Here is a 10,964-nt window from a genome sequence, read left to right on the forward strand (position 1 = left end):
TTAGTTTAAAGCTGTTACCCCTTGTCCTGCTGCAACAGACCCTACTAAGAAGTCTGTCGCTAACTTTCTTATAAGCCCCCGTTAAGTACCAAAAGCCTGCAATAAGGTCTCCCCGCAACCTTCTCTTCTCCAGGCTGAACAACCCCAGCTCTCTCAGTCTGTCCTGATAGGTGTTCCGTCCCTCTGATCATTTTTGTGGCCCTCCTCTCGACCTGCTCCAACAGGTCCATGTCTTTCCTGTTCTGAGGGCTCCAGAGGTTGATGCAGTACTGCAGGTGGGTTCTCATCAGAGTGGAGCAGAGGGGCAGAATCACCTCCCTCAACCGCTGGCCACGCTTCTTTTGATGCAGCGCAGGATACAGTTGCCTTTCTGGGTTGCGAGTGCACATTATTGGCTCATGTCCAGCTTTTCATCCACCAGTACCCCCAAATCCTTCTCAGCAGTGCAGCTCTCAATCCCTTCATCCCCCAGCCTGTATTGATAGTGGGGGTTGCCCCAACCCAGGTGCAGGACCTTGCACTTGGCCTTGTTGAACCTTATGAGGTTCACACAAGCCCGCTTCTTGAGCTTGTCCAGATCCCTCTGGATGGCATCCTGTAAACTGCACCACTCAGCTTGGTTTGTCTGCAAACTTGCTGAAGGTGCACTTGATCCCGCTGTCTCTGTCATTGATGAAGATATTGATACTGAAGAACAGTACTGGTCCCAATATGGACCCCTGAGGGACACCACTTGTCACCAATCTCCAATGGCTCCATCTGGACGTTGAGCCGTTGACCCCTACCCTCTGGATGCAACCATCCAACCAATTCCTCATCCACTGAACAGTCCACCCATCAAATCTGTATCTCTCCAATTTAGAGCGAAGGATGTTGTGGGGGACTGTGTCAAAGGCCTTACAGAAGTCCAGACAGACAACACTCATAGCTCTTCCCTTGCCCACTTGATGTAGTCAGTGATGATACTGAGGTAGTCACTCCATCATAGAAGGCCACTAGGTTGTGGTTTGGCTACCATCTTATCAGTTGATGGGAGATGCTCTCGTGAGATGTCTTCTTTAGTATTTTTATAGGCTAGATGAACAGGATGTAATTCTTTTAACTAAAAATAACAAAGTATTTTCATAAAATGCAAAAGTACAAATCAAAAGTTGAAATTATTTATTTCCATACCACTTTTGAGATATATTGAGAGATTATAAATCTCTTTTAGGATTACAGAAATGTAATCCTACTTTCAGAACAATACTTTGTTTAGCAAGAAGGTGCTAGTGAGTTTCAGTTACTTAGTTTGATGCTTTTACTTTCAATCACCATTTCAGCAATTTCTCTTTAGGGACCAATATTAAGAGTTGGATTTATCCGTTACTGTATTCATGCATGTCACCTTAATATTTGTTAAAGGGATATGGTGTAATATCATGTATTAATTTAAAGTCAAGCCTTTGTTCCTCCTTTCTTAAGGCTTTTCTTTACACGTCACAAACTTGGAAATCTCTTTTTCCAGCATCATCAAGTATTATTACGGAAATTAGCAACCAATTTTAGTAAATAACCCTTAAAATGTATGTATTAAAATTTCACTCCCACTGCTCCAGATATATCCACACAAGCCCGATGGGCTTTAGCCCACAGTCTTGGAGTATGGAAGAAATCTTCTTTCCTTCCTCTTTTAATGTGACGAGGTGTGGTGACAATATGATTACATCACTGCTCTTTTCCAGGCGAGACAGGAGAAAGAACAGCCTTTGTGTGTCCTGCACCATTAAACCTATGTAGAAACTGGTACACTGATAACAGCCTTCCTTGAGCCCTCCCAGGTGCTTAAGCCTCTTCTCAGTGAAAGCCTCGCCAGTCAAGGAAGTATTTCCAACCCGTTGGGAATTTCTCTAGTGAAGGGCTGCATTTCAGTCTGTGCCACAGCATTCAGCAGATGCATTGTGTAGAAAGCTCTTCAACTGGGAAAGGAGGAAAAAAAAAAAGGAAAAATACAAGCCTAAACTTAGATGTGTTGAAGATTCTTTGGGTCAGTAAGGCGAACTGCGGCACCCCAGTGCATTCAGCTATGTATCAGCGTGAATTGATCTCTATGGAAGTACAACATAGCAGCCTGAAACCCTGGGGCCATAAATTCTTCAATCTAGTATTTTGTTACGATCAAAAATTTCATTATCTCATTTTTATATCTTTATCTAATGTGGTAGCTCTTACAGGTACTCCACTACTGATTTGATGATGAGGTTTTGCTGTTACACTGTAAAAAGAAATGGATTGAGGTAACGAAGATGAAGAGAGACGCAGCTTCCATTTAGAAAGTGAGGAAAAGAGGATTGATAAAGAAACTGGACAATGCAGAAACATTGATAGCCATGTAAAAATCTTTTAATCTTAAAGTGCTTTGATATCATAATTCTCAGAAAACATTCCAGGTGGTAAGGGTCTGTATTTTTGAGATTATTATTACTGTCAGGTAAAGGAAGACCACTAATGTGTGAACTATACCATTTAAGATGCACCAGGCATTTGAGCGCAACATGCTGACAGGTAATACCTAATCTTTCTTCCACCAAAGTCCATCTTTGGTAAGATGTTAAAACAGTTTTCAGTAGTGAAAAATGGGAGATATTTTAATATAGAAACACTATTGCGTCTTCCTAATGGGAGGAAGGAGCAGAGCTGGTAATGAGCGAATGAAGAGTTAACACCAGAGAAGGACTTCTCCCTGAGTCTTCTCCCAAGGTAGGTCAAATCTTGTTTTTTTAATACCTTGTTTAAAAGCATTTTACCACATGTATGTGTAAACCAAGGTTTAGCACCCTGAAAGGCATTCTCCCCTTTCTGTGTGCTTCTGTGGCATGAACACAAGGAGCTGACACTAGAGGATGCACCTTTTCAGTCTTTCATATCTACTTTTATCCAAAGATAGTGCTTCAACCTTTTTAACTTGTTTTGTTGCCCATTAAAGGAAGGGAACTGGCTCACACGGGGAACACTTGTGAAGACTAAGGGAGGCTGCAGCGTTTGCTGTGTTGGACAAGACATGCTCTAAACAATAGTTGGTCTTTTTTTCCTTTACCAAGTTCTCACATCTCACTTACCCCAGAGCAATTCTTAGGTATCAGCCTAAACCAGAAAGTTCCTGAAGATTAACCTGGAGAATCTTGAATTAAAAAAAATAATCAAGAGATGATCAATGGATTCTTCTGCTAGATCTTATGTTGCCATTTCCTTTCCACTCTGTTCCTCTTCAGGTTCTCCTTCCTGTACAGTACAGTCGTCCTTTTCACCCCGGGGCTTGGGCGCTCTGCAGAAATAGTGATTGTCTAATACTGGAAATGGTTTGCAGTGTTTACTTGCTGCTTTGCCTCATGCAAAGAAATAAGAGTGCAGTCATAGCAGTTAAGACAGAGAAGCCACGATGCTTAATAAGAGAAGTGAAGTTGATTTAGTTTTGCCTACACTAGATGATACAAATTGGAATGCTTTCACAAACAAGGAAAATATTTCTACTCAAGGGCAAAAGAACTGTATTGCATTGTTTTTATTACCTGTGAACATCAGATTCTTCTTCCAGCACGTCAGTGGCATCTTTCCCTTTTTTCCTTACAAATTCTTCACTTAGCCCAACCTGTTGGAGGGTGTGTCTGTAGCGACGCTCTGCTCCTTGACGAGCATCATGCTATGAAAATGAAACTTAAACAGTAAGCACGTAGAACCGGGGCTTCTCTATAATGGTCAAGTTGTTTTAAAGTTTACAGCTGACACTCCTAATGAGAACAAGGGGACATCAAAGCCCCTGTCCAGAATTTTTGTCATCCATACAGTACAATATAAAAACTGAATACTAGGAGAATGTCTCACATTTCTCAAAACCGCAGCTCACCTTTTCCTGCTTCTGTTCTTTTTTGCTTCCTCCTTCTGTTCTCCTGCTTCTACAGCATTGCAGTCTTACCAGACTAGCGTACTTGTGTCTGAGTCCTGACTCTGACACTCAAATTGAGAATATGTGCAAAAAAAGAGTTGTGAGAAATTCCAGAAGCATGTTTGCTTGTAACTTGTAAGCATTAACCACAGTGGAGTTCCATAAAGAGAGAAGGCCTTGAAATAACTTCATATCAGCTGATCCTCAAGAAACTGGAAACCTGGATCCTATATCCTCACTGCCTCCCCGTAAACATTGCAAATTAATGTAGTCTGAGATGACGGTTTTCCAGAGGGACTGGTCAGTTCCTAAAGATTAAGGTGTTCTATACGGAAGGATAGAAATCTTGTCTCAGCGTAAGTGAATGCTATCGATACTGGTGAATTCTCACCAACCTGGCAAATAGAAATGTTACCAATATTTATCATACAAAAGTGTTCTCTGCCTCCATTAACCACTCACCTGAACAGAAAGTCTGACCCAGGAGGGTGCTTTCTATTGAGAAAACTTATATCAGCGTATTGTCAACGTATTGTCACTATGTCTCTAACCAGATATCGTCCCTGCAAGGAGACAGAACTGAAAGAGAAAACCCAGGAAAAAAGATACTTTATAGAGAGTAAAGTTTATATCTACACCTCGAGTGCAATAGAGATTTGCAGGTGTGGTGGATGAGCTGTGCTGAACACAACCCCAGACAGCAGAGCTTGGAGGTGATGTAAGTGACTTAAATGTCATTAATGTTTTTCTAGTAGCACTAGAGGTACAAAGAAAAAGTGTTCAATTAGACAGAGTTTTAAGGAAAAAAAGTTTAAAATTTCTACACTGTAGGCTATGGTATTCAGGTGCAGAATAGGTATTCATGTAATTTCTGGTGTGATAAGGCCTTAATTTTGATCAAACCATGTATTTTGATTGCAATATATACCAGGGACTGGAAAAGCTCTACCAACCAAGAGATAAGTCTGAGTGTTTCTCAAGCGATGGGAAGGAATTTAAATTACACTTCGGTGGCCTTCCAGGTGTTATTTTGACCGTAGTCAAGAGACTATTCAACCATTTGCACGCTCTTATCCCTGAATTACTTGAGACTAGATTTGTTAATGCCTGTCTTAAATGAAAGACAATGTATCCTGCTGCCCAGAAACACTCTGGAACTTTGACCAGTTACCTTGGTGACCTGTTCAAAGAGGTATGGTCTGTTCTTGACTCGCAGCTGCATTTCTTCCAGCTCCTTTCTGTATTCCTTTGTTCTCTCTCTCATATTTTGCCTGAAATAGAAAAGTTGCCTGTCTTAATACAAGTTCCCTCTGACTGTAGCTGATCAGGAACAAGGAATTCTCAATAACTGTTTTGTCCTTAAAATAGCTCTGGTAATTCTCTTGATTCCAAGTGCTAGGCAAAACATTGCTATTGCTGGCAATACAGACCCATTAGCAAAGCTTTACTACTAGACTGTAGGCAGAGAAGCAGTGTTCACATTTTTAGAAAACCTTGTCTTATATGCGCTTTACCAAATTATACATTTTAGTTGGCTTCTTTGTACAAATTAGTTTCTAAAAATGCTAATCTAAGGGAAACCGTTCCATATGGAAAAGAGTAGTGTGGAATTGTCAAGAAACCCAAATGAACGTGGAATGGATATGACAGCCAAAGAAGTTAGGCTAGGAATGTTCTTAGACCTAGTTACTCCTAAAGAATTATCTGCTGATCCCCACTTAGTAGAACAAACAGTTATTTCTGTGCAGAACAGGACACTGACCAGTTCTGTTTCAACTTCTCCTTGTGTGTTTCCTCCAGACTTTTATGTGGATCCAGGGCTTTTGCTCGGCTATTCACTGACTTTCGGATAGCTTGACATTTCTTTTTCTGTTTCTCCAGCCAATAAATTCCTTCTTTTTCCCCTTCCTTTTTGTTATCTTGAGAGTATCTATATAGAAAAAAGTTAGTAATGAGCTCACTTAAGACTGCCAGACTGCATGCTAGTGAGGATTTTCACTTTTGTAGTCCTCTAATGAGAAAAGCAAAATTTCAGACATGAGTGTGTAGCTCCTAAATCAACTGGGAGGCAGGGCAAGAATTAGCAAGGAAAGACAGAGAAACATTTAGGAAAAGTATTGGTGATGTAGCTGATGTGATGAGGGAAAACATTAACTTTTCTCCATTTTCATCATTAGTTGGTGTGTGGTGGTGTAGACAAACTTCTACTTACCTAATAGCAGATTCCCGTTTTCTAGTTGCATCTGTAATATGCACTGGAAGGGTGTTGGAAGACAGAGAGGAAAGTCCAGTCAGAGAATGACTTTTTTGCACTGAAACCTTGGAAAGTTGCTGAGAATCCTGAAAAAAATGGAACTTCATTGAGTATTTTTGTTCACAACGTTCTTTGTTTACCAAAGCAAACAGTTGGGCTCTGTGGGCAATGCACTCATTCCTCTCTCTTCCATCAATAAGGAATTTACATGGGGAGGGGCTGAGGGGAAGGAGAGGTGACTAGCAGTATGAAAGGGTGGCTGAGCCTTAGCTGTCATAGCTCATCTCTTTGTGTAGAATTTCGTTCTGGTTTGTCCTAGAATTCTGCAGTAGTCCCAAGACAAGGGCAGAGGTCACAGGACATCAAGCATCCATAAAAAAATGCTATAAATTTAAGAAGGTGCCATCTTGATCGGAGAAAGCAGTACCACAGAAATAACCAGTCATCTCACCTTTATCTTTTCATTAGCCTGCCTCTGCCTGCCACGCAGATTGGCGGTTCTTAGCTTGAACGGCTTATTACGAGTTGCCTCTTTGATTTCTTGTCTCCTTACTGCTTCCCTCTGAAATGCCCAGTAAAGTCCTTCAAAATCTGGTATTGTTGGATTAATTCTTGGCTTGAAGCTGAAACTTTTGTCCTGCAAGAAGCCAAGTCTTTCCTGCTTAGTTTTAGTGGCAGTTCGGGACTGAGGCTCCCTCCGACAGTTGCTAGTATCTATAGGAGCTACGGAGCTCTCAAGCAAATCCTTCGCTCTCATTTGAATGCGGATTTCTCTGTAGAGTTCAGCTTCTAATGAATCAAAAGCAAAGCAATGAGAAGAATATGAGTGACATAAAAGGCTGTGGAATTGCCACTGCACAACTCTAAACTTTTCTTTATGATGGCAACTACACATATGGAAGAGACCAGACACCCTGTGTTCTCTTTCCCCACTTTTCAGTCTCTCTCTCTCTCCTCTGCCTCCCAGGAAAAAAATAAAGATAACAGAAAACACATGGCAGAGTCTCTTTCTTATGCATTAATCCCTAGATCTCTCTTTCACTTATCAGAGTAAGTTGCTGAACAGGTCTTCTCCTCCTATTCCTGTTCTTAGGGGTACCAGATAACTTGTGCCCTTTGTCTTGCAGATATGTTGCATTAATAAAGGTTATACTTTTCATATGGGACTTTATGTCATTATGTTGATTGTGTGATCCAAATGGGCTGTTCAGATATACTTGTAATGGATGATGGCTTTTCTGTGTAATATCCAGCAGTGTTTGTCTAGATTGGAAAAGATTTTAAGTAAGGAGCATTTGGTGGATGGATCATCTCTTGTGACTTCTATTACAAGCTTTCCATAGAAAGAACGTGTTTCAGGGTATAGCGTTAAACTGAGTCCTTTCCTGTGCAGCACTAAATTTTTGAGAAAATGCAGACAAACAGTTGGCTGTGGGTTTGTTTTTTTTTTCTTTTAGAAAAATATCGATACTGCTGTTTGCAAAATAAGACTTTTTCGAGTCTGTTTATTAAAGTTTGCATTGACAGAAGTGGGAAATGTTCATTCCTCCTCCCTTCTCACATACCAGATAGAAACAGAACAACGGCTTGTCCTTTGCTCTCTTTTACCTTTCTTATCTATTTAATACAACACAACAGAATGTTTTCTGATGAAAAGTGAACTAGTATGTACTCAAGAAGAAATCAGTGGGAAACAGTAAAAAATAAAACAAAAAGGTGAGAAAAACAATGAAGATTATCAAGAACTTGTTTAGTTGCTACATTCAAGCATGAAGTCTGTATTGCTTACTTCAAACTTAAAACTGTGGGAACTTAAGCCATATGAAAGAAAGTGAACAGCGGGAAAATTTCTTTGGCTGTCCCTCTAACTAGAATGGTCCTGGCACCTACCTCCCATTTTAGCACTTAATAAGAAAGTGGAGAGCGAGTGGGAAGGTAACTGAGAACATCAGAAAATGGCACCAGAGACTGGACTACCGCACTATCACTTAGAACCAAACTAATTGCCTGATTTGGACTCAGGAAATAGTTTTCTCCAAGGGGTCCTGTGCAGCACAGGTCACTTGGGTAGGAGTAAAATTGTCAGTTCCAAGATACTGCATGGACCTTGGACACTTCTCACATTACATCTGTCTTCATGTTTGTGCCACAAATCATCTAAGTCCCTTTACCAAAACCAAAGGTATGGAATCCAGTGCAGGGAAGGATCCCCAGACTGTCATGATTTGCAGCAAAAGGGGTATGGAGATCTGTCTGAAGAGCTCAATGTACCCATGTGTGATGGGGAGTGATACAGAATTGCTGCTGCTGACGCTGATACAAGACTACTAAAGTTAGGACACTCTACTGCAAGGGTATCTAGATGAAATGTAATGCCCAGTGACACACAGGAGACTAGACAACACCAGGGGACGTAATGATATTGGCTTCATACTCCAAGTAACGCCCTATGGGCCATGATCCTACCTCCCAGTAGGAGACAGCAAGGGACAGGCAGGGAGTTGTTTTTACAGGAAGAGCCCTGGCATTTTACCTTTGAGTTTATCTCCAAGAAGTGGGTCATAAGTAGATTTAGGAACTTTTTTACTGGCTTGCTTCCGTTTGGAGCTCTCATTTGGGGATGCTGCTGCCAGGAACTTTTGTCTGATAGCTTCTTTCTTTTTCTCCTCCTTCTCCAGGAAACTGAAGGGCCGCTGGGTTGAAAGTAGCAGCTCCTTTCTTTTCTGTGTTGCTATTTGCCTGCGAATCTCATTCTGCTCCATTATTTCCTGATAAAGGGGCAGAAACACATGGGCAGGTACAGGCTGTGCCCGGAACTGTTTCTGACATTCAGCTTCATCCTGGCTTTGCCTTTTGTCTCTCTGTTTGTCTAGTTCAAGAAACATGTATGACTTCATCAACTGGGACTTTTTGCGAGCTTCCCGCAGTGTCATTTCGAAAGGCTGAGGGATGGTGATGGAAGGAATCCAGGGAGATGAAGCACTTTTTGGCCTCAAGCGGGATTTAGGAAACAAGTGAGGCTTTTGCTGATGATCCCAGGTACTGTCCGAGGTGAGGTCGATCAAAGAACTGGACTGCCTTTTGTTACCAGATGTATGACTAAGACAAAGACATTATGAAGGGGAAATAAGGGAAATTATTAAAAAATAGAATTAAAAGAAGGGAGACATTGTTGATTAAGAGAAAGACACCATAGGCCAAGCTGGTCGTTAAAAGACAGGTCTAGGGCTTATTATTCTTGGGCTCTATATTTTGCTTTGCTACCAAAGTTCATGAACAGAGCTTTGCTTGTTTTCCATTTTCCATGCATAGAATGGCAGTTATGCCTACTTAGCTTTGTAAAGCAATTTATTATGCTGCTAGCACTCTATGGCCAGAAAGGCTACAAGTAAACCAGAAAGTTCCAACTTTAGGGATATGTGGCTGATACCTGCTCAACATAAAAGACAAACTCAGGAAAGGCAATAAATTATGCACACAGATGCACAAATACTAACAAACAGTACCAAACACCAGAATTCCTACAATGCTGATGGAAAGGCTATTGCAAGGAACTGCTTTAGTGCAACTCTTAAGAGATTCAGCTGGAAACTTTGTAGATTACAAGACTATGTAACTGATAATTCAAAAAAAAACCCCAAGACTATCATGGATCTCATTGAAATAGCACACTTCTTGTAGGATGCTTGAGGGTGATTGTGAAACTGAGTAAAACTTATGAGATATTTAGGGAAGCAATAAATGCAGGTAAAAGGAAGGATCAAGGTGGATCAGGGTGGACCAAGAACAGGAAAGTGGGAAAAAAGAGGAAAACGGAAGGTACCGATCATGTATAAACAGGCTTCCAGTCAATACATTTCCCTGGTGATTGCTGCAATCTGTTCGGCTTCATAAACTAACTATTTCCTTTGTAAGAGCACGTGTGTCTAATCTGCTAGTGAATTTCAAGCTGGACTAACCACAGAGAAAGACAAGAGGTCTGAGAGCTAGATGTTGGAGACGCTACAGCTCTGAAGACTGGACGCTGGATAGAAATGGGTGTAGTCTGCTGTAAATTTTAAGTGTGATTAGCTGACAAGCAGCAGCGGGATTTGTGCTGTTCATGTTTTACGCAAATGTAGTTTACGTGGGCACCTGTTGCCCCCATCCTCCCACCTGTGAAAACATTTGTGGCCAGTTTTGGTTCTATATACGTGCATCTTGGGACTTCACGCTCCACCTCGTTGCTGGTCAGAAGCAGCAGGAATCCCCTGGGCCATTTTGCCACCTTTACCAGCTGCTATCCTACCTGAGAGCCTGCCACAGCTTGTCACGCAGGACTGCCGCCTCCTGCCTGAAACCCTCCAGCTCCTCATCCTCTTCGGATACCCTGAGGTCGCCCCTTAACTTCGCCTGGCACGGTAAGCCCGGTTCTAACGGTGACCGACGGCCTCCCATCCTGACAGGCCGCTCCCTGCTCCTTGCCCAGGTTGGGGGAGACCCAGGAGCTGGGGACACGCAGCCTGAGGGGATGCTGTGTCACCTGGAAGAGAAAAAACATGGAGGAGTGTTCGTTTCGGGGGTACGACCCCAATTTGCGCTCCCGGCTGAGGTAGAGCCGGGAGCGCCGAGGCCAGGCCCTTCCCCTCACCTGCAGGCCTCCGCCTCAGCACTCCAACAGCCCCTATGCCGTCTCCAGCCAATCAGCGAAGCCGGCAGCGCTCTAGTCCCGCCTTTTTGCCCTCAAACACCCAATCAGACTCCAGACGGGGGACAGCACCCTCCGCTCGCTGATTGGTGGTGGGGAAG

At 42.3% G+C, this 10,964-nt stretch overlaps 1 protein-coding gene across 3 annotated transcripts; it reads right to left on the minus strand.

Annotated features, from left to right (window-relative positions):
* Positions 1-1,145: 1,145 nt before the first annotated feature.
* Positions 1,146-10,890, minus strand: FAM161B (FAM161 centrosomal protein B). Of its 3 annotated transcripts, XR_012586752.1 has the most exons (10): positions 10,807-10,890; positions 10,465-10,698; positions 8,710-9,275; positions 6,628-6,965; positions 6,135-6,262; positions 5,685-5,852; positions 5,094-5,193; positions 3,549-3,679; positions 3,099-3,304; positions 1,146-1,958 (listed from the first exon to the last, which is right to left on the minus strand). XR_012586752.1 is itself a non-coding variant. In XM_074585208.1 (9 exons), the coding sequence occupies exons 2-9, from the start codon at positions 10,611-10,613 to the stop codon at positions 3,214-3,216; spliced, it is 1,671 nt and encodes a 556-aa protein (XP_074441309.1). In that variant the 5' UTR covers positions 10,614-10,698; positions 10,807-10,890; the 3' UTR covers positions 2,362-3,213. The 3 variants fall into 3 exon arrangements, 2 of the variants coding, with proteins under 2 accessions (XP_074441309.1, XP_074441310.1); XM_074585208.1 differs by lacking the exon at positions 1,146-1,958 and having other exon boundaries at positions 2,362-3,304; XM_074585209.1 differs by lacking the exons at positions 1,146-1,958; positions 3,099-3,304; positions 3,549-3,679 and adding an exon at positions 4,343-4,501.
* Between the last annotated feature and the right edge of the window lie 74 nt (positions 10,891-10,964).

The sequence above is a fragment of the Larus michahellis genome, chromosome 4 (assembly GCF_964199755.1).
Source record: "Larus michahellis chromosome 4, bLarMic1.1, whole genome shotgun sequence".
Classification (NCBI taxonomy): domain Eukaryota; kingdom Metazoa; phylum Chordata; class Aves; order Charadriiformes; family Laridae; genus Larus; species Larus michahellis.